This window comes from Aquarana catesbeiana, linkage group LG08 (genome assembly GCF_042186555.1).
Source record: "Aquarana catesbeiana isolate 2022-GZ linkage group LG08, ASM4218655v1, whole genome shotgun sequence".
NCBI classification, from domain to species: domain Eukaryota; kingdom Metazoa; phylum Chordata; class Amphibia; order Anura; family Ranidae; genus Aquarana; species Aquarana catesbeiana.
In genome coordinates, this window is record NC_133331.1 from 167959803 (window position 1) to 167984101 (window position 24299).

A 24299-nucleotide genomic window follows, 5' to 3' on the forward strand; every position below is an offset into this window, starting at 1 on the left:
ACACCCTCCAGTTTTAGAAAATCAACCCCTATGACTTAAGGTTGTATTAAATCCAAAAGCAAACATCTCTGATATTGCAGCTTACCAATTCTGCATTAGTTTACTTTTTTGCAGGCTTTCTTTCTTTTATTTTCAACTAATGATCTGGCCAGTAAGTCTGTTTTTTTCAACAGAAAAAGCTGTTCTGCAGATGTAGCAGTTACAGGGTTAAGACAATCCATTTACTACTGACAGTAGAGTGCTTACAATGATCAGCTTTTATAGATGTAAAACCTTTATCCCAAAAGGAAAAAACAGCTGTAACTGCTTGCTGTTCAGTTTCAATTTGTTAGTGTACCTAAATCTGCTAGTAGAGTTGGGTGAAGGGTCCGGGCCGAGCACCGTACGGCGACCACCCGAATATGCGGGGCGTTTGGCGGATGTTCACTCCGCCGAACGCCCTGCATTGCACTGCATGCTGCAAAGCTTTGCCCAATCAGGGCACAGTGAAAAGCTGGTTGTTAAGAAGCGGGGGCAGGAAGCCGGCCGCGGCATCCTTGCCAACCAATTTTTTCTTTTACATTTTTTTCATTATTTTTTTTTAAATAGCCGAGTTCCGGCAATTGCAACCATGAGTCAATTTAAATGTGATTTGACTCATTTTTTTTTCTTTAGAAATGTCATTTTTGCTGCAGCATGTTCTATGCATGCTACAGATGAACCACTTTACAGGCAGACTAAGGGGACCCCCCAGGCACTATATTTAAAGGATTTTTTTTTTTATTGCTTCCCTTTAGTATCAATAAAATCACTGTTCCTTTAAAAACAATGTTTTTTTTTTTTATTAGCAGATACATGTCCCCCAGGGCAGTACCCGGACTCCATACCCTTTTTATGGCCAATTACTCTCATATAAGCCTTCAAAATGGGGACTTTTGATTTCTCATGTTCGGCTCCCATAGACTTCAATGGAGTTCACAGTTCTTGGCAGAACTTTTCCTTTGTTCGGGAGTTCTGCTGCGAACAGAACCAAGGGGGGTGTTTGGCCCATCTCTATCTGCTAGTGCATCTAACACTGCCCTCCCCCAAGATTAACAATGCTGCTGTCCAAAGGTGTCTCTGTTGCTCCTTCATCCAGAACGGAGGCACTCTAATACAAGAGGTGTGTTACTGGCTAATGCATCAGGTAAAAACTGAGGGAAAAATGCCTAAAAAGAAAATGAATGCAGCCACCACATCTAATGATTGGTAAGTTGCAATATATTACATTTATTATGCCAGAAGAGGCTGGTGAATAGATAATCACACACACGTCTCATTATGAGATTTATCAGGTGGGGAATGGAGATGTGTGCTAAGTGTGATGGTTCCCATAAACATCCTATAATTGACAGAATTGGGTGTCTAACATCAAACATCTGTAACCATCTGTTGCAGGTGTGTTGTGTATACTCCATTACCGAGTCACTTTCTGGTGATGTTTGTGAGTTAAAAGGTCAAGTATTTATATACCCAACAAAATAGTTTCCCTGAATGTTAGTAGAATCTAGAACAGTCATCACTAAACGGGGGACCGCGAGCCAGATGCGGACTGTCACTGTCCCACCGTCAGACCGCCATTTAGGAGCCAGTTCTTCACCTCAGCTACCACTGTCATCACAGCGAGGTAGCCCTGGGACAATGCTAGACAGAGATTGGGAGACAAAGCAGCTTTGGATGGTGGGCGGGAGCTGCATTGGTTGTTGGGTCCTTGCAACCAATCACCTGCTGGGACACTTGGAAAGGTTATTCTGGCAGCTCCCACTCCCACCCTCCATCAAAAGCTGCTGTGTCTCCTGCTGTCTGGAGCTGTCCTGCCTCCTGCTCTCTGCTCTGTGTACCCAAGTAAGGTAGGAGAGTAAAGGGGCAGGGCTACAATGTAAATGGGGGGGGGCAGAATTAGTGGGGGTCTGTAATGTGAATGGGGGTCTAGAACTATGGGAGGTAAAGTTGAGCAGGGCTGCACTGTGAATGGGTGGACAGAGCTGTGAGGGATTGTAATGAGAATGGGAGTGCTGAGCTATGGGAAGAAAAGCTGAGGGGGCTGCACTGTGAATGGGAGGAGAAGAGCTGAGGGGGGCTGCAATGTGAACGTGGGGCAGAGCTGAGGGGGGCTAAAATGTGAATTGGGGGAGCAGAGCTGAGGGGGGCTGCAATGTGAATAGGGGGAGCAGAGCTTAGGGGGAGTTCAAAGTGAATGGGAGGAGCAGAGCTAAGGGGGCTGCAATGTGATATGGGGGGGGGGGCAGAGTTGAGTGGGCTTGCAATGTGAATGGGGGGGCAGAGTTGAGTGGGCTTGCAATGTGAATGGGGGGGCAGAGCTGAGTGGGCCTGCAATGTGAATGGGAGGAGCAGAGCTGAGGGGGGCTGCAATGTGAATGGGGGAGCAGAGCTGGGTGGGCCTGCAATGTGAATGGGAGGAGCAGAGCTGAGGGGGGCTGCAATGTGGATGGGGGAGCAGAGCTGAAGGGGGATGCAATGTGAATGGGGGGAGCAGAGCTGAGGGGGGCTGCAATGTGAATGGGGGGAGCAGAGCTGAGGGGGGCTGCAATGTGAATGGGGGGAGCAGAGCTAAGGGGGGCTGCAATGTGAATGGGGGGAGCAGTGCTGAGGGGGGCTGCAATGTGAATGGGGGGAGCAGAGCTGAGGGGGGCTGCAATGTGAATGGGGACAGAGCTTGGGGTGGTGCAATGTGAATGGGGGGTGGATATGAGGGGGACTGCAATGTGAATGGGGGGAGCAGAGCTGAGTGGGCCTGCAATGTGAATGGGAGGAACAGAGCTGAGGGGGGCTGCAATGTGAATGGGGGAGCAGAGCTGAGTGGGCCTGCAATGTGAATGGGAGGAGCAGAGCTGAGGGGGGCTGCAATGTGGATGGGGGAGCAGAGCTGAAGGGGGATGCAATGTGAATGGGGGGAGCAGAGCTGAGGGGGGCTGCAATGTGAATGGGGGAGCAGAGCTGAGGGGGGCTGCAATGTGAATGGGGGGAGCAGAGCTGAGGGGGGCTGCAATGTGAATGGGGGAGCAGAGCTGAGGGGGGGCTGCAATGTGAATGGGGGGAGCAGAGCTGAGGGGGGCTGCAATGTGAATGGGGGGGAGCAGTGCTGAGGGGGGCTGCAATGTGGATGGGGGAGCAGAGCTGAAGGGGGATGCAATGTGAATGGGGGGATGCAGAGCTGAGGGGGGCTGCAATGTGAATGGGGGGAGCAGAGCTGAGGGGGGGCTGCAATGTGAATGGGGGGAGCAGTGCTGAGGGGGGCTGCAATGTGAATGGGGGAGCAGAGCTGAGGGGGGCTGCAATGTGAATGGGGACAGAGCTTGGGGGGTGCAATGTGAATGGGGGGTGGATATGAGGGGGGCTGCAATGTGAATGGGGGGAGCAGAGCTGAGTGGGCCTGCAATGTGAATGGGAGGAGCAGAGCTTAGGGGGGCTGCAATGTGAATGGGGGAGCAGAGCTGAGTGGGCCTGCAATGTGAATGGGAGGAGCAGAGCTGAGGGGGGCTGCAATGTGGATGGGGGAGCAGAGCTGAAGGGGGATGCAATGTGAATGGGGGGGGGGAGCAGAGCTGAGGGGGGCTGCAATGTGAATGGGGGGAGCAGAGCTGAGGGGGGCTGCAATGTGAATGGGGGAGCAGAGCTGAGGGGGGGCTGCAATGTGAATGGGGGGAGCAGTGCTGAGGGGGGCTGCAATGTGAATGGGAGGAGCAGAGCTGAGGGGGGCTGCAATGTGAATGGGGGAGCAGAGCTGAGTGGGCCTGCAATGTGAATGGGAGGAGTAGAGCTGAGGGGGGCTGCAATGTGGATGGGGGGAGCAGAGCTGAAGGCAGATGCACTGTGAATGGGGGGAGCAGAGCTGAGGGGGGCTGCAATGTGAATGGGGGGAGCAGAGCTGAGGGGGGCTGCAATGTGAATGGGGGAGCAGAGCTTAGGGGGGCTGCAATGTAAATGGGGGGAGCAGAGCTGAGGGGGGGCTGCAATGTGAATGGGGGGAGCAGTGCTGAGGGGGGCTGCAATGTGAATGGGGGGAGCAGAGCTGAGGGGGGCTGCAATGTGAATGGGGGGAGCAGAGCTGAGTGGGCCTGCAATGTGAATGAGAGGAGCAGAGCTGAGGGGGGCTGCAATGTGAATGAAGGGGGGCAGAGCTGAGTGGGCCTGCAATGTGAATGGGAGGAGCAGAGCTGAGGGGGGCTGCAATGTGGATGGGGGAGCAGAGCTGAAGGGGGATGCAATGTGAATGGGGGGAGCAGAGCTGAGGGGGGCTGCAATGTGAATGGGGGGAGCAGAGCTGAGGGGGGCTGCAATGTGAATGGGGGAGCAGAGCTGAGGGGGGCTGCAATGTGAATGGGGGGAGCAGTGCTGAGGGGGGCTGCAATGTGAATGGGGGGAGCAGAGCTGAGGGGGGCTGCAATGTGAATGGGGACAGAGCTTGGGGGGGTGTAATGTGAATGGGGGGTGGATATGAGGGGGGCTGCAATGTGAATGGGGGGAGCAGAGCTGATTGGGGCTGCAATGTGAATGGGGTGCAGAGCTTAGGGGGGCTGCAATGTGATGGAGGGGCAGAGCTGAGGGTGACTGCAATGTGAATAGGGGGCAGAGGCAGGGCCGTTTTTAAGGCAGGGCAAAAGGGGCAGCTGCCCAGGGCCCTGTCATTGTCATGGGGCCCAAAGCAGCTGCCTCATACTTGCCAACTATCCTGGTTTAAATTCCCCCGTCCCTTGAGGTTTTAGTCCCATGCTGTGTCCCAATATCTCAGTGTGAAGTGCTGCTAGTAATGCTGCCCAGATCTGCCCTATTGTTGTGTACAGATGACTCACCTGCAGACCCTGTGTTTACATGTAAATTACTGGCATTCATATGTAAATATCATGCCCCCCTGAGGTCATATCCACAGTAATCTCTAGCAGCCAATCAACAAGCAGAAATGATGTGCTGTAACCTCTAGCAACTAATCAGTGAGCCTGTAACCTCTAGCAACCAGTCAGTGAGCGGTAATGATACACTGTAACCTCTGGCAACCAATCGCAATCACTGCCTGATCTGATTCAGTAAACTGAATTTGAGTCCAGCTGCTATTTATTGTATGTCCCAGAGAAGGTGGAGAGCAAAACTGCATGGGGGGGGGGGGGGGGGGCAGGAAAAGTTTTGCCCAGGGTCCAATCAATATTAAAGACGGCCCTGGGCAGAGGATATTGCTGAGGGGGGATGTGAAGGTGGGGGCAGAGGGCACTACTGGGGTGGTCAGTGTGAAGGGAGGGTAGGGGACACTACTTTGGGGGGGTGATGTGACGAGGGGGGCAGAGGACACCACTGTCAAGGGAAAACTGTGATGTAAACGAGGACTGAGGAAACTGATGGAAAAAAAATGAGATTGTGATTTTAGAGGAGGAGGTGATGATGTGAATGATCAATGGTCATTAACAGGGGATTCATTCAGACCTCGGCTGGAAGAAAATTTTACGGGTTGGACCTCCGTGAATTTTAATTCAATACCCCTGTTCTAGAATTTCGATTTGTTTAGCAACTTCTTCAGTTCCACTGATTCTTAATGTATTTACAGGGTGCTGCAGGAGCAAAAGGAGATCAAGGCCCTTCTGGACCAAGAGTGAGTTGAATTAGTTCCTTCTGTGGGATAGTTTCTAGACTACTACAAAAAGCAAAAACACAATCATTTAGCCCACACCAGCAATCAGACATCAATATGCTTTTGGGTTATTTGCCCACCCACTTTACTTTTATCTAGGCTGTGTTTAACACATTGATTTAGATAAATTCACATTCAACAAATAGTTTCTGTACTATATAAATTAAAAAATATAAAGGCAATATCTATGTAGGTGTGTACATGTATGCAATACAATATTATTTTATTTGTGTTTCACTGAAAAAAATATGTACTGTCAGGAATATAAAACCTAATGGAGGGTCTAAAGCCCTGTACACACGGGCCAAACATAGGGCAGTATCAGCCGGTTCAATAGAAACTGGCCAACATTCGGCCCATGTGTATGGTAACCGGTCACACCATAGCTGGCTGAACGTCGGATTGCAGTCTCTGACCGTCTCCTGAGAGCACTGACCAGTGTGTTTTGGCAAGGGGACCGTCCCCCTGTCAGAGCACAATAGCTCAGTGGGGGAGATCGTTAGTACCGGATCTCCTCCTGAGTTCTTCAGGGTTTTTTTGTTCAGCCCGCTGGGTTGAAGAAAAAAAAAACTGATAGTGTGTACCAGGCTTAATTCTTGCCTACTGTATCTAAAGATTTAAAAAAGCTTTAGCTTTAGATATACTTTGAGGGAACTCGACCAGGATAGAAATACAGCACTTGCATCAGCTGACTTCTTTTTTCACCAATTAGTATGTCTCTGACCTTTGAACAAGTGTGCAGCCAGTGAAGTGTTGGGGCACCTATTTTGCACGTACTGGTTCCAGGCTGGGCACTAAGGCTGGCCATACACTGTATGATATTCCCTGTCGGCCCCCTTCCACCCAATATTCTTCGACAGAAATATCAAAGGAACTATACAGAAGATTGTTGGCCTGCATCCAATTGCCAGCAAAGGGATTCATTCATCTGTGCTGTCTGTGTAGATGGAGGAATCTGTTACTTTTTTTTTCTTTCACATGGTGGCTGAATGTAAAAAATGTAATAGTATATGGCTGGATTTACTAAGCAATTGAGGATGACAGCCTCACGACAGGTATCATCAATGGCAATTCAGCAATGGTAACTCCCGTTTTTCTTATTAACAGATCCTGAGACCCTGCTTTATGCAAAAAAAAAGTATAATTCCAAAATTAAAAGCCAATACAAAAATATTCAGAAATGTCATGTGTGTAATTAAAGTTGACTAATAGGGCTCATTCGCATGGGCAGAAAAAGTGCTGCCTTTAAAAGCACACCGTGCATAGTTTTGTGTGCACCTAAACACAGCACTATAGTAATCAAAGAACCCATTCACATAGCTGCGCCTCTCTGCAAAAATGTGCGCCGCGTTTAACTGTGCAAAAAAAAAATAAAAATAAAACCCCCAATGGATCCAAGTATGCAGATTTTACATGTGAGCACACATAAACACGTCTAAACACATACGTGCTTAAACGCATACCCATTCATTTTAATGAAAGAAGAATCCAAAGACATGCTGGTAGGTTAATTGGATCCTGTCTAAATTGGCCCTAGTATAGGTATGAATGTGAGTTAGGGACCTTAGATTGTAAGCTCCTTGAGGGTATAGGGACTGATGTGAATGTATAATATATATGTAAAGTGCTGCGTAAATTGACGGCGCTATATAAGTACCTGAAATAAATAAATAAATAAATTGTTCATGTCTAAACACTGTGTGCATGTAAACATGAGTCATATAGAGGTGTATTTCCTGCAGGATCTTCCTGCCAGCAAGTACCTGCATTTATGCAGAAAATACGCATATGCCCATGTGAACGGACCCTTATGGGTTCATAGGTATTGTCCAATCATGCTGTCTTTTTTGAAAATGTTGGTCAGTGTATCAACCCCATAGTAAAAGTTCTATGTTTCCTTTTAGGGTCCTAAAGGGGATCCAGGAAAATTCAACATTGTGGAATATAATAGCAACCTAAGTGAGGCATTACAGGTAATAAAATAAAGCTGTATTTATGTACTGTATCCTTTTTGTTATGTTTTTTTTAATGTATTACATACAGTACTATGTGACTGTTTTGCGCTGTTAAAATATAGTAAATTGTATTTTTCAATCAATAAAGCAAATGTTTTGCTTTTAATAAGTATACGTATACTGTTGATGTCCTTGGATACATTGCATAACTGAGATCATATTGTGGGCTTGAGCAATATTTCAGGAAGGAAACCCATATTTTCTAGGATTTGGTGATATCACTGTAGCACATTAGAACATTGTGCATCCTGCAATAGTGAAAGTGGCTGTTGATTTGACTAGTTTAATGATTCAGGTCACAAAAAAAGGCTGCATTAATTTTTCTATTACATGGAAGTTAGGCAGAACATATAATAAGTAGGTGGGACCAAAATAGCATGAGAGTAGGAGCCTAATTACAGTAGTTGTAAAGGTAGAAAGTTTTTTACTTCAATACATTCTTTGCAGTAAGGTAAAAAAAAAAAAACCTTCTGTGTGCAGCCCCCCCGCCCCCCCCCCCCCCCCCCAGCCACCTTTTTACTTACCTGAGCCCATACTCGAATCAGCACTGTGATTAAGAGCAGTGGCTTTCTTCACTCTCCCTCTCTTCACAGGGCAAATTGGCTCCTGCTGCCAGTGTTGCCAACCCCCCCCCAAGTGAAATTTACTGGCAAGATGCCTAAAAATTACTGGCGCTTCAAAAGAGTACCTAAAATGGCTGTTTTTGGTGCAACTTTTAATATTTAAACTATAAACATGTAGCTAGTGCTATTAGCAATGTGTTTAAGTTAAACAAATGTCAAAAACCGAATTTCTCTATTTACATGAAAGTCAGGTTAATATAGCACAGCCAGGACAGCAGACATGCTACAGGAGATGGTCAGAGACTGCAGACATGGTACAGGAGACGGTCAGAGACTGCAGACATGGTACAGGAGATGGTCAGAGATTGCAGACATACTACAGGAGATGGTCAGAGACTGCAGACATAGTACAGGAGTTGGTCAGAGACTGCAGACATAGTACAGGAGATGGTCAGAGACTGCAGACATGGTACAGGAGATGGTCAGAGATTGCAGACATGGAGATGGTCATGTCATGTGGACAGGATATGGTCATGCGGACAGGAGATGGTCATGCGGACAGGAGATAGCAGAGAGACAGCAGACAGAGATTGCATACAATGATTTTGTACAAACTTTCTACTCACATTTTTGCCTGGAAACTGCTGCCTGTGCCTGTCTGTGGAAGCCAGTCAAGCAATGGATGGATGTTGCAGCCAGGCCAGGGGACAGGGTCCAGTCAGTGGTGGGACTCAGTTCAAAACAAGTTGGCTTGTAACTATGCATGCACAGCTGCACACCACTCACTATCCAGGGGGCTGCAGCCAGGACAGGGTGTGGCACTCAGTGCTGGTCAGTGGCACTGGTCAGAGGGCCTTATGTGTCCATCCAGGGGGTCAGCCTGGCTGTGTTCGCAGCACCCAGCGCTGTCTATCTCTCGCGGTGTTGCTGGTGCCTCTGTCTCAATTGCACTGTCCGTGTCCACTCCGTCTGCCCGCTCGGCTCCGGGCATTTTAGGCGGCTTGCGGTATGACATCATCAGAGGGCGTGAGCCAGGCAGCGTGGGGCAGGCTCATGATCAGATTGTCTCTGGGATTTCCGGACTCCGGAGTTGCGCTGTGCATGCGTAGTTCCCACCTACGTCTGTCTCAGCCATTTTTACTGGCACCGTTCTGCTTCTACGGACATTTACGGGCACCACAAAAGTGCCCTGTTTTTACGGGCTGCCCGTAAATCTACGGGTGGTTGACAAAACTGCCCGCTGCTGTCAATCAAATTGAGGCAGAGCCACACTCATAGTTGACAACATTCTGAAAAAATGTATAGGGACACTTTTTTGTTGTAGGCGGAGTATTGTTTTATTTAGAGGTGGGGCATTCATTTGTAGGCATGGCCTAACTGGAGAGACTGCGGCGCACAAAGTGTGGCTTAAAGGTGGTGTGGTTAAATAGAGTCTGAAATGCCCTACATAGTGGAGAATGTGGTAAGGAAGTGAAAAAGAGGGATGGAGGGAGAGAGAGAGACTTTCAATTACTGTTTAGGCATAAGAGAGTTTCTTCTTCCTTACCTCATGCAGCTTGCAGAGCAGCTCCATGCCACAACACGCGATGCAGCCTGCCTCCTGCTACCTCCTCAGCCAATAGGTAGCTGCAGTTTGCTCTTACATCCCTTCCAGAATCGCCTGACTCCCAGCCCACCCAGCTTACTATGTGGGTGGGCCAGGATGACATGGTGACCATCCGCGTGCTGCACCCGTTGACAGTGGAACAGTGCAGTGTTTTATGGGGATCAGACCCCCAACACAGTCCGCCTCTGCCCGGGGCAAAGCCTATTTTCCGGGCAAATAGGGACTGTTGGCAACTATGCACACTGTCTGTGTCAATGGATGCAGACAGCATGGCTCGGTATAGGAAGCAGCTTCTTTTGGTAGCACACCAAGAAGAGGAGGAGCCTGGAGAGCAGGTGGGGAACCTGAAAAGAGGATCCAGCAGGTAAGTGTGACACACAGCATTTGTTTGTTTTAAATAGCATTTACAATCACTTTAAGGCTCCAAGCACACTAGGGTTTTTCAGCTCCTAGAAGCTGTTATTAGCATTTTTAAAATAGTGTTATCCTATGTGTTTATGCACACTAAATTAGGCTATTAGCGTTTTTTGAGCTTCAGCGTCTAGGAGCAGAAAAAAATAGTTTTTGTAGAGTTATTTGGAGCGTTTTTCCAGCAGAAAAAAACCCTGAACGCTCCTAAATGCTTTTAAATGCTACTAAAACGCTACTACAAGCTGGCACAAAAATGCTATTATCAGCACTTTTCTTTTTTTTTTCATCAATAGATTTTTATTGTTTTACATCAGATACATATAAAGACAATGTATACATTGTACTTGATCACATAGAATCGCATGTTGATTAATGAACATAAACATATTTGTGGATCTGCTAACAGGAAATTCTATTCTGAGAGTTATGCAGAAAATATAGGTTTTCACATAGTCATATTGTATCTTTATAACTTTCCCCCAAGGAACCCCTATTGGGATCTCTTTTGTTGCCTGGGGGAAATGCTATGACTGAGCATTATATAACCCATATTAAAACAGTGTGTGGACTATTGAAGTCTAACACGACTTTACCAACTGAGTTACAGCTTTGTTAAAGAAATTTTGCGGCTCCAGACCACCGTTCCCATGGTAACCATTTGTTTTTATTCTTAGTCAAATAGCCACCGCTAGAAGCCATGGTCAGTTCGTATCTGTAGTGTAGGTTTTCCAAGTCTATTTTGTTCTCTATGTTTGGGGCCCTGTTTGTTTTCCATAATCTTGTTAAGCTCAATCTAGCAAATAGAATATGTGTAACCACATGTCTGGCAGGCTGGGGTATCATATCTATAGTGAGGTTTAGAATCGCTAAGTCAGGTGCCGGGGGGTATGTGTTGATTAGATATGTCTGATAAGATTTGAAAAGTAGTTTTCCAATACGTTTGGATAGAGTTGCACTCCCACATTATGTGGAATATATTGCCTTTAGCTGAGTTACACCTCCAGCATGTGTCATTAGTGTTCGAGCTGAACGATGCCAACTTTGATGGGGTTAGGCACCATCTAAGGGACAGTTTTTGGGTTAGTTCCCAAAGTGCAGAGCATTTAGTGGATTTGTATATAGACCGCAGTGCTTGTTGCCATTGGTGGCTTGTGTATGTCTTCTCCCAATGGTTATGGGGAGATGATTTGACGAAGTGGAGTTTCTGGTGTAGAATGTTATAAAATAGAGATATTCCTTTAGTTTTGTGAGAAGCGTTGTTTAGTTGTACCCAAGGCAATGTTTGACTCTGATGTAGGTAAAAAAAATCAGTGGAAGGCAGTTTAAATTCTTTTTGGAGGAGTTGAAAGGTTTTTATACGGGAGTCTTGGAGAAGGTTATGGATGTATAGGAATCCATATTTGGACCATTGGGACAGGGATAAGTCTGGTGATAGATGATGGAGGGATTCTACTGGGATTGGTATCGCTGGATTGGTGGAGTGTTTGGCGCTTTCATGGATCAAGGTTTTCCACGCTTTAGCCGTGGCTAACATGGTAGGGGATAGTGCCGAAGGCAGTTTAATTCCTAATGGGATACTCATTAACCACCACTTTAAATTAGGGCGTACCAGTGACAAGTTTTCCATGTTACTCCATAGCTTAGTAGGGCACTGACAGAACCATTCAGTTATCTAACAGTGAGGCTGTGTAGTAGTCCTCAAAATCTATAGTTCCTGATCCTCCCGCTGATTTATGTTTCAAAAGTTTAGAGTGTACACATCTGGGTTTGGACCCTTTCCAGATACATTTATTGAATAAGGTTTGGAGAGATTTAAAGAAGTATTTGGGTATGGAGATAGGGAGGCTCCTGAATAAGTAGAGGATTTGTGGTAGATGGAGCATTTTAAATGCTGCAAGTCAACCTGACCACGATAATTCTTGTTTGATTATGGATTGTGTGTCTGAATGTAGCTTGGCGAGGAGAGGTTTGTAGTTTGTAAGGTGTATCCCCAGATAGCAGGGCTTTTGTCTGGCCAGGAGAACGGGTATTGGACTTGTAGTGATTTTTTTGTTGTGGCGTCAAGTTTAAGATCTAGAATGTGTGATTTGGATGCGTTCAATTTATAATAGACGAACTTTCCGAACCATTCTAGTAATTTGTGGGCTTCTGCTAAAGAGGTTGTCGGGTTAGACAGGATCAAGATGACGTCGTCTGCGAAGAGACTTATTTTATGTGAGGTTTTGCCTATCATCAGACCAGTGATCAGGGGATTTGAACGCACGTGTTCTGCCAGGGGTTCCATCAGTAAGTTAAATATCAATGGTGATCAGGGGCATCCTTGGCGTGTACCATACGTTATGTTAAATGGTTGGGATAGCATCAACAAAACCTGGGGAATGCCCAGGAAAAAAATCCAAGCCTACTTACCACCAGCTCGCAGACAACCAATTGACCTGTCTAATAGTATGCGTTAAAAACAGGGATTCAGTCCGCATGCATTTGCAAACGCATGCGTAAGCCACAGAGCCACATCACGGCACCCAGTAACCTGTGGTCCTATCACTACAATTTGAGTGTCCCCACGGTGGAGGCACATACATTGTAATAGATAAGTGAGGGCAGGTGGACTGAAGGGAGCCCACCCCTTCTTAAAGGTACAGGAGCACACCAAACACCCAGCAGATAGCACAATGGCTGCAAAGGTGTTGGTGCGTTGCTGGACCAATACACACACCGAATTGCTTCAGGGGGGATTCTCTCTGTTTGCTACAGAAGTAGTGTCCATATGTATGTCGACTACCAAGTTAAAGTCACCACATACAAGTAGGTGGCCTTCTTGTGCTATGCGTATGATCTTCCGAAGAAAGGACATCTGTTGGGCGTTGGGAGCATATACATTCAGTAAAGTGTATTTAATGTTGTTAATGGTGCGGAGTAGAATTAAGAATCTACCGTGGGGATCAGAAATCTCCTGTATCAGGTGGAAATCTATGTTGTTTTTAATAGCTATGAGGACTCCTCTTTTCTTTGACGTATATGTAGAATGGTAGATATTGGAGTATTTGCTATTAGAACAGAGGGTTGTTGACTTGGGCAGCAAGTGTGTCTCTTGGACACAAATGATGTCACTATGGAGTTTTTCCGCAGTGAGCCATAGGGAATGCCTTTTAGCTGGATGGTTTAGTCTCTTGGCGTTAAGTGATAGAATGTTAATCGGCATTGCTGGGTTCCGGTGGCGTGTGAAATGTGAAATGAAATGGTAAACACTCATGCCCCGTACACACGGTCGGACATTGATCGGACATTCCGACAGCAAAATCCATTATTTTTTTCCGACGAATGTTGGCTCAAACTTGTCTTGCATACACACGGTCACACAAAGTTGTCGGAAAATCCAATCGTTCTGAACGTGGTGACGTAAAACACGTACGTCTGGTCTATAAACGGGGCAGTAGCCAATAGCTTTCGTGTCTTAATTTATTCTGAGCATGTGTGGCACTTTGTGCATCAGATTTGTGTACACACGATCGGTATTTCCGACAACGGATTTTGTTGTCGGAAAATTTTATAGTCTGCTCTCAAACTTTGTGTGTCGGAAATTCCGATGGAAAATGTGTGATAGAGCCCATACACGGTCGGATTTTACGACAACAAGGTCCTATCACACATTTTCCGTCGGAAAATCAGACCGTGTATACAGGGCATCACAGTTAGGTAGAGGTAGGCAGGCGGCAGAGAAGGTTTACTTAACCAGAGATGGTGAGCCCACTGGGTGGGAGTATCTACGGTGCTGTGAGCCTAAAACTGGAGCTGTGGAAAAAGACAAGTCAGAATAGCTGTAAAAAAAAAAAAAAAAAAAGCAGGTATACCACTGGAGATTTTCCTGTTAGGTGTAAATAGGTCAGTACAGGAATAGCTGCGGCGTGAACAGATCGATAAACAGGCCACTGTAGGGGGAAACAGTTAGTAACTTAGAAGAACTGTGTATTCAACAGTGAACAGTGAGGGAGATTTTTTCATTGTTGATGTCAGCCTGTCTTGATCAGGTAGTAATTCATGACTGGTGTCCTTTGGTTCCTTGGTAGCGTCGAGGTTGCAGCATTTTGCGCTGTGGTAGAGGAGGGGCCGTATTTGTGGGGGGCTCTAGGATGATGCCCCCTTCGTGTAGTAGATGCATTCCTTTCTGCAGGTCACCGACAGCATGAGTGGTGCCATTCTTTGTGATAAGGAGGGTCGTGGCATATCGCCTCTTGTACAGGATTTTGTGGTTGTGGAGGCCTTTAGTGACAGGGTTCAGGTTCTGTCTGAGCTGAAGCATGTACTTGGAGAGGTCTGGGAATATCTGGACCCCATCGTACGGGCGGGTCACTGGTGATTTATTTCTTGCTTCATACATCAATCTCTCTTTTATGTGAAAGAAGTGTACCCGCATGAGTACATCCCATGGTACTGTTGCTGCTAGATGGGAGGGCTTCGCTATTTTATGAATCCTGTCTATAATAATGTCTCTGGGCGAAGCATCTGGTTGAATGGTGTGTATAAGGTCTTAAGCATACTTTTGCAGGTCTGCTGGTGGTATAGTCTCAGGGACTCCCCTTAATTTCACGTTATTACGTCGTTATTACGTCTGGAACGGTCCTCTAAATCGGCCAGCTTGGCCCGGAACCAATCCTGTTCATCCTTCACCTCTTCATACGTGTCAGTCAAATCATTTACAGTGGCTGTACATTCCGCCATGCCCTTTTCTATGGTAGTAACCCTCTGTCCCATTTCACTCATATCAGTATTGATTTTATGGAACAGGGTTGAGAGGTCTGTCATCAAAGATGATTGCAGTGACATGAGCATGTCTTTTAGTGTAGTGTCCGTGACTGGCTGCCCTGAGGTGGGGAAGGATGCCATGGAGCTGTGCAGGGCCTGGTTAGATTGAAAGACTTGGGCTGTGATTAGCGCTTGGGGCAGCCCATCCACATCTGGGCCTTGGCTGGGCTGTTAGTGAGAGGATCAGTCTCTGTGTCTTGTGTGGGAGACAAGGGGAGCGCTGTATATGCCTCCCGCGGCGCGGCGAGGCCACCGCCATCATGGATTTCACTGACCTGGGCCTCCGGCGGGAACATGAAGGTGGTAAGCTTTTTGGGCTTGTAATCCCTCATCCTTTTGCGGGACATTGTAGTCTGGCTTGTGCTGAGGCTCTGGGGTAGAGATGGCTCGGGTCCGCTGTGTCTGGCAGGCTTTAAACGCTCCAGTGTTCCTCACTGAGGAGCTGTGAAATCAAGCGGCCATCTTCGGGGCCAGCTAGCCACACCCCCCATCAGCACTTTTCATTCGGCGTTTTTTCTAGCATTTTTTGAGCTTATAAAAAGCGCTAGTGTGCATGAACTTTAACACTTTAACACTTGATATCATCACATACAGTGTGTGTGTTTTTTTTTAAATACCTTCTTTGCCCAGATCTGCTGTGTGATCACGTGTCCTCCCTCTGCTCTCATTCTTGATCTAAGGAGTACAATGGGAAGGGGCTGAGATTCCCCTCAGACGTATGCAAGCTAGCAAAGGGAGGAAATTTGACCACACAGCAGAGCTGGGCAATGAAGGTTTTTAGCTTTAAAATAAAATTAAAAAAAACACACACACTGCACTTATTAGAGAGGATAAAAGTATATAATAGATGTTACTTTGCAACCACTTTACTAAAGGGGAGGAACAACTGCAGCAGAATACTTAATAAAGGCAGGAAGGGAGGGGCAGGGAGGAGATTGGCTTCAAATAGACGAGTGGTGATCAACCCTGTCCTCAGGGCCCACTAACAGGCCAGTTTTATGTACTACCTTGGGGAGATGCAGACTAGAATACTGCAATCACTGAGCAGCAAATGATAGCACCTGTGATGTATTTCAGTTATCTTGCAAACCTGGCCTGTTAGTGGGCCCTGAGGACAGGGTTGATGACCACTGACATAGACTACAGACTACGGAAATGACAGGGAGAGAGGGAGGGGGAGATGCCCAGATGCTAAAGACACAGCAGGTTGAAAGAGGCGCGTAAACTGACCATGTTATCATGGAGCCATGATAAACATAATCAGATTACAGAGGGGAACACGGGAACAGGCATGATCAACCAGGTATTGTATACCATGGAAAGGAAGACATGACACTGCAAAAGCACTCTTCTATATATCATGCCTTAAAGAGACATAAGCTTTTTTTTAATTGTAGGGTTATAACCACTTTAGGTCTACAGTTGCACTTGTAAACGTTGGCCCTAATATTTTAGGCATATATTGTAACATGTTTTGGATTACATAGGTTTCTTTCATTTTCTCTTTTCTTTGTGATTAAAGATTCATTTTTCAGGGTTTACAATTAAAAATATGAACTAAACCTCAGAAAAAATCAAATGAATTCCCAATGGATTTAGTACATTCAGATGGATGTCACACTGTTTATAATAAAGTGTTGGAAATAAAAGCAATGGGTATTTTACAAAATTTTAACATTTGGAAGTAAATTAAATGGCAGTTATTCGTATTAGAATTCTATAACACTATGTGAGAATAACAGTAATGACTAGTAATCCAGGTTTTAAAGCAATGATTTCTTCTTCTTGCTATTAATTGACCAACAACGTGAATCTTGGAACTGCACAGCAGGCACCAATGTGAGAAGTGGAAGTGAATGTACATTTAGCATTCAGCGTCATGGTTCAGCCAGTAGATGCACAGGAATTTCAGATTGCTTGAAATGCAATTAGTAGAATGTTTGCCTTCCCTGTTGCCTGCAGTGGAAATTCTATCCCTCTTTGGCCTTAATATCTTACTGTCGGCCATCTCTCTCCCACATGCTTTCCCAAACAGAGCCACACACAGACTCAATGCAATCTAATTTAGGAGATATTGATCAGCTGGCTGCTCTGAATGCATGGAAACGTATAGGCTGACAGCAGATAACAGGCTTTTGGCCCACACGCTCTGTCCATTTCTTGTCGACTATAAAACCTCAGATACGTTGACGCTCTTACAAACTGCTCAGAACAAATTTTAACTCCAAATCTCATAGGTGGGTATAACACAGGTGATTCGGATATAATTTTTTATTGCTGCAGATTGTATTCTGTAGACTAGTAACTATTTATCGGATAAACATTTGCCACATTGGTTGCTTTAATATAATCCAGACTGTGTGTAGTGATATGGCAAAAGGCCTTATTTAAAACACACATCTACTGTATACTTGACAGTATCTGGCTTTGCCTTGTCTATAGATTGCTGCAAGGCATAGAGAGAGAGAGAGCACTTTTAGAAATACATTTTATTAACCAACTGATTTCAGACTAATTGACTTTCAGTGCTGTAGTGATCAGAACTGACAGCTCATTGTTAGCCTGAACTGATTTCATGGTGCTTAGCATCCCCTGCAGGGAAAGGGCAACATTTTGCATTGTTCATGTTATCCTGAGATGCTCCTTGTCTGTAAATTATAGCAATATTGTGAATATTATGATCTGTATCAGTCTCTTGGTTATAGGTTTGTTTGCACTTGGTGGCACTGATTACTTTTTTTCCTCGTAAAAGCTTATTTAGGTGAACTGAGCTTTTAGTATATAATTAATTAGTTGGGAAAATGGGAATGGGGAATATTGGGACTTTAAATGAGTCCATGGCCTGGTAAGGTCATGCGCCTCCATCCCTGTCAGTATGAGCAAAAAAGGAGGAGAGGAGGGATTTGGTACTTTAAGTGAAGCACGGGGTTAGAATAGAATACAATGGTGGATATTAGAAGATTTTATATTCTGTGAAAACATGATTACATACATTTAATCCATATATATAAAAATACATACTAATCACAGTGTCGATTTCTACAACAGGGTAACTGGTAATAACATGGTTATAAATGAATAAATGAAAATTTTACCATGACTTTCATTTATAACCATGTTATTACCAGTTACCACTGTTGTAGAAATCGACACTGTGAATAGTATGTATTTCTATATATATGGATTAAATGTATAATCATGTTTTCACAGAATATTAAATATTTTAATATTCACCATTGTATTCTATTCTAACCCCGTGCTTCACTTAAAGCCCCAAATCCCTCCTCTCCCCCTTTTGAGCTTTTATTATGTTAGATTTCTATAAGGTCAGCTAGGAAGCAGTATAAAGTGGGTCTGTGGAGGTTTGCCTGGTTTAAATCATGGCAGATCATATGTGTTCCTTCAACAGTTGTTTATAATCAACAGATTTTTCTGGTTCTTTTTTGCCCATGTATTCTATTGTTTCAAGATCGTGGTAATTGTGTAAAACCCACAAAGTCTGCAGTGCAGAAATAAATCAAAGACCATGAGGCATGGTCTCATATAAACACAGGTCACCTGTTGTTTGAAACATCATTTACTGAACTAGTCATTATTATAAGGTAATTATAACTCATATTAGAGTTCATTAATTCTTGTAAATAAGTGGATCTATATTGGGGTGGCCATTAAATGCAAATCTTCTAGGAGGTTCTGACTAGGTTTCTGCACTATGACTAATATAAAAAATTTTAATGAGCCCATTTGAAAATATTTGACTATATATATATATATATATATATATATATATATATATATATATATATAGACTTTTGTTTTTTTTTTAGGCTCACATGACAATCTTTTTTTTTTTAGAAAATGAAAAGAGCGGGTCTCCTGACATGTTGTAGCTCCAAGTCAAGGCCTGTGTGACCTTTTCACATATCTAGACTTGAGAATATTGCATGTCTGTAGCATGAAGTGATTATATTTCAAAAAATTTATTATTTTTTACCCTATTGTTGGGGCATTAACAGAATTTCTCAGTGATCGGTGTAAACCCCAGTCTAACACTGAAATGTTATCCATGCTATGTAGACATTTGTGGAACCTCCATAAATAATATAATGGGATCTTTCTTCAATCTTTCTTTCTGTTAAAATAATGGGAAATTAATATTTTTGTCAAAATATTCTATTTTCAGGGTCCTCCTGGGCCACCAGGTGTTCCAGGTGTACCAGGACAGAAGGTAAGTACACAAAAAATATAACTGATTGATTGAGCTTATAAAATTGCCATGATGGCTGCAATGTCTTGTATTGAATGGGCCAGTGAAAAGAATTGGTGTCAAAGCCTGTCAGATATTTTAGGAACCGTTCCTTCTGGTGCACAACAGAGAAAATGCTTTGGAAAGTGCACATGTGTATTGAGCTTTTAGGACCTAGCATATAGGAAGAGCTCATAAGTAGCTAAATCTAGACTATTTTTGAGAATGTATAAATACTTTTTACAAAGTTGTGACCTAAGTGGGAAAGAACATGTTTCCTAAATTGAAAGTTTACCTTTATGACATATCTGCACCATATTCTTAACTTTCTAATGTATGTCTAGTTTGTTCATTTGTTCCTGTTATTTTGCTATTCATTATTTTTTTTTTAGCTATTTCTTTCTGGTCCACTCATTTTTTTTAATATTGTTATGGTGAGCATGGGTGATCTATACACCAGTGGAGCCCCATACTGACAGATCGCCATACCAACACAAGCAATGTTGTATTCTCAAAAGATACAATATACTGGGAAATAAGGACACGCTGTATTACAATACATGCGATAAATCTCTAATGTTTTCATTTCGTTACATGCTGAGCAAAAAAGAAAAAAAAGAAAATGAATACATTCAGCAACTAAATATATAATAAGTGTATGTTCATTTCTACATTGTCAGGGTGAAATTGGATTGCCTGGCCCTCCTGGCCATGACGGGGACAAGGTAGGACAGACGAGTTACTGGTTGGTCTTTCAGTATTTGTTCAACATAATAATAGCCAAAAAACCCCAAATACATATGTTCAATGATTTATTAACCAATAGGATGTGGTTTGCATCATAATAGAAAATCACAAAAATTACGCATTCAAAAATAAGAAAATTGCCCTGATTGTTTTTTAAATGATGAATAGAGTTTTATTATTTAAATATTAGTGTACTTCTTATCAGTTTTGTTTTGTATTTTAAAACCGCCTTTTTCTGTTTACAATCTATGAGGAGCTCATAGGTCTTAGACTGAAATTTTGTTACATTTTTTGTTCCTTATAAATTTTTTACTGCTTCCATTTTGATGTCTCATCAAAGAAGATAACAGGTGGGCGACCATGTTACAGGGCCGGCCCAAGACATTGTGCTGCCTGGGCCCAGAAATGAAATGCTGCCCCCCCCCCCCCAAACAAAATAGCTCCCACCAAAAAGCCCCCACATTCATTATTTTATATCATGATAATTAAAATTAAAATTAAATATATCAGAAAATCAGATTTGCATGCAACTGCAACCTTGTCCATATGCAAAATTATATCACAAACCATTACGTTCAAATCAAAACCCTTTTTGTTTATAGCGCAAAAAATAAAACCGCAGAGGTGATCAAATACCACCAAAAGAAAGCTTTATTTGTAGGAAAAAAAGGACGTCAATTTTGTTTGGGTACAACGTCGCACGAGTGCGCAATTGTCAGTTAAATTGACGCAGTGCCGTATCGCAAAAATGACCCGGTCATTAGGGGGCAAATTCTTCCGGGGCTGAAGTGGTTAATCAGGGCTGGGCAAGGCAAGTCCCTATCAGGGTCTCATGTCTCATAAACTTGTGATGTGTGTTTGTACTTACAGTTTTGATTCAGACTCCTGCAGACAATGCTGCTTTGGGGAACTCACTGGTGGCAAAATGGACAGGGTGAGGGTCATAGCCTATTGCATTAGGGTGTGCACCCCAAAGCTCAAACACACATGCGTGTGTGTGTGTATATATATATATATATATATATATATATATATATATATATATATAGTATCTCACAAAAGTGAGTATACCCCTCACATTTTTGTAAATATTTTATTATATCTTTTTATGTGACAACACTGAAGAAATAACACTTTGCTACAATGTAAAGTAGTAAGTGTACAGCTTGTATAATAGTGTAAATTTGCTGTCCCCTCAAAATAACTTACACACAGCCATTAATGTCTAAACCTCTGGCAACAAAAGTGAGTACACCTCTAAGTGAAAATGTTCAAATTGGGCCCAAAGTGTCAATATTTTGTGTGGCCACCATTATTTTCCAGCACTGCCTTAACCCTCTTGGGCAAGGAGTTCACCAGAGCTTCACAGGTTGCCACTGGAGTCCTCTTCCACTCCTCAGTGATGATATCACGGTGCTGGTGGATGTTAGAGACCTTGCGCTCCTCCACCTTCCATTTGAGGATGCCCCACAGATGCTCAATAGGGTTTAGCTCATTTTGTGAGATACTGTATACATATACACACATTATATTGTCAAAAGTATTGTGACGCCTGCCTTTACCCACACATGAACTTTAATGGCATGCCAGTCTTAGTCCATAGGGTTCAATATTGAGTTGGCCCACCCTTTGTAGCTACAGTGGGGACGGAAAGTATTCGGACCCCCCTTACATTTTTCACTCTTTGTTATATTGCAGCCATTTGCTAAAATCATTTAGGTTCATTTTTTTCCTCATTAATGTACACACAGCACCCCATATTGACAGAAAAACATTTTTGCAGATTTATTAAAAAAGAAAAATTGAAATATCACATGGTCCTAAGTATTCAGACCCTTTGCTCGGTATTTAGTAGAAGCACCCTTTTGATCTAATACAGCCATGATTTTTTTTGGGAAAGATGCAACAAGTTTTTCACACCTGGATTTGGGGATCCTCTGCCATTCCTCCTCTCCAGTTCTGTCAGGTTGGATGGTAAACGTTGGTGGACAGCCATTTTTAGGTCTCTCCAGGGATGCTCAATTGGGTTTAAGTCAGGGCTCTGGCTGGACCATTCAAGAGCAGTCACGGAGTTGTTGTGAAGCCACTCCTTCATTATTTTATTTTTTTTATCATTAAAGAATTTTTATTGAAATTTCCATACAAATAACAGAAAAATTAAAGGCAGCTGGTTTTGGTATATAACAATCAGGTACAGCAGTAAAACATTTACATCCTAATCTCAATCAAAGTAATGGACAATAGTCATACAAATGATCAATTAAAGCATACATAAACAGTATAGTAACACTCCTGTTTACCCCATTGGGTTCTAACTGTGAACAGGCGCTAATTCAAGACTAGGGATGAGCTTCGAGTTCAAGTCGAACTCATGTTCGACTCGAACATTGGCTGTTCGCAAGTTCGCCGAACAGCGAACAATTTGGGGTGTTCGCGGCAAATTCGAATGCCGCGGAACACCCTTTAAAAGTCTATGGGAGAAATCAAAAGTGCTAATTTTAAAGGCTAATATGCAAGTTATTGTCATAAAAAGTGTTTGGGGACCTGGCTCCTGCCCCAGGGGACATGGATCAATGCAAAAAAAAGTTTTAAAAACGGCCGTTTTTTCAGGAGCAGTGATTTTAACAATGCTTAAAGTCAATCAATAAAAGTGTAATATCCCTTTAAATTTCGTACCTGGGGGGTGTCTATAGTATGCCTGTAAAGGGGCGCATGTTTCCTGTGTTTAGAACAGTCTGACAGCAAAATGACATTTTGAAGGAAAAAACTCATTTAAAACTACCCACGGCTATTGCATTGCCGACAATACACATAGAAGTTCATTGATAAAAACGGCATGGGAATTCCCCAAAGGGGAACCCCGAACCAAAATTTAAAAAAAAAAAATGACGTGGGAGTCCCCCTAAATTCCATACCAGGCCCTTCAGGTCTGATATGGATATTAAGGGGAACCCCGGCCAAAATTTAAAAAAAAAACGGTGTGGGGTCCCCCCAAAAATCCATACCAGACCCTTATCCGAGCACGCAACCTGGCAGGCCGCAGGAAAAGAGGGGGGGACGAGAGTGCGGCCCCCCCCCCTCCTGAACCGTACCAGGCCACATGCCCTCAACATTGGGAGGGTGCTTTGGGGTAGCCCCCCAAAACACCTTGTCCCCATGTTGATGAGGACAAGGGCCTCATCCCCACAACCCTGGCCGGTGGTTGTGGGGGTCTGCGGGCGGGGGGCTTATCGGAATCTGGAAGCCCCCTTTAACAAGGGGACCCCCAGATCCCGGCCCCCCCCCTGTGTGAAATGGTAAGGGGGTTCTTACCCCTACCATTTCACGAAAAAACTGTCAAAAATGTTAAAAATGACAAGAGACAGTTTTTGACAATTCCTTTATTTAAATGCTTCTTCTTTCTTCTATCTTCCTTCATCTTCTGGTTCTTCTGGTTCTTCTGGCTCTTCTGGTTCTTCCTCCGGCGTTCTCGTCCAGCATCTCCTCCGCGGCGTCTTCTATCTTCTTCTCCTCGGGCCGCTCCGCACCCATGGCATTGGGGGGAGGCTCCCGCTCTTCTCTTCTTCTTTTCTTCTCTTCTTCATTTTCTTCTCCGGGCCGCTCCGCAATCCATGCTGGCATGGTGGGAGGCTCCCGCTGTGTGACGGCGCTCCTCGTCTGACAGTTCTTTAATAATGGGGGGCGTGGCCACCCGATGACCCCGCCCCCCTCTGACGCACGGTGACTTGACGGGACTTCCCTGTGACGTCACGGGGAATGCCACAGGGAAGTCCCGTCATGTCCAGTGCGTCAGAGGGGGGCGGGGTCACCGGGTGGCCCCGCCCCCCGTTATTTAAGAACTGTCAGACGAGGAGCGCCGTCACACAGCGGGAGCCTCCCTCCATGCCAGCATGGATTGTGGAGCGGCCCGGAGAAGAAAATGAAGAAGAGAAGAAGAGAAGAAAAGAAGAAGAGAAGAGCGGGAGCCTCCCTCCATGCCATGGGTGCGGAGCGGCCCGAGGAGAAGAAGATAGAAGACGCCGCGGAGGAGATGCTGGACGAGAACGCCGGAGGAAGAACCAGAAGAGCCAGAAGAACCAGAAGATGAAGGAAGATAGAAGAAAGAAGAAGCATTTAAATAAAGGAATTGTCAAAAACTGTCTCTTGTCATTTTTAACATTTTTGACACTTTTTTCGTGAAATGGTAGGGGTACTTATGTACCCCCTTACCATTTCACACAGGGGGGGGGCCGGGATCTGGGGGTCACCT

At 44.5% G+C, this 24299-nt stretch overlaps 1 protein-coding gene across 1 annotated transcript in view; it reads left to right on the forward strand.

Annotated features, from left to right (window-relative positions):
• COL13A1 (collagen type XIII alpha 1 chain) overlaps nucleotides 1-24299 on the forward strand; it is a 250216-nt gene that overhangs the window by 173728 nt on the left and 52189 nt on the right. Inside the window, exons 21-24 of the mRNA XM_073596695.1 lie at nucleotides 5576-5620; nucleotides 7564-7632; nucleotides 19241-19285; nucleotides 19984-20028. Of these exons, the coding sequence (XP_073452796.1) occupies nucleotides 5576-5620; nucleotides 7564-7632; nucleotides 19241-19285; nucleotides 19984-20028 (204 nt within the window). The remainder of the gene's footprint in view (nucleotides 1-5575; nucleotides 5621-7563; nucleotides 7633-19240; nucleotides 19286-19983; nucleotides 20029-24299) is intronic.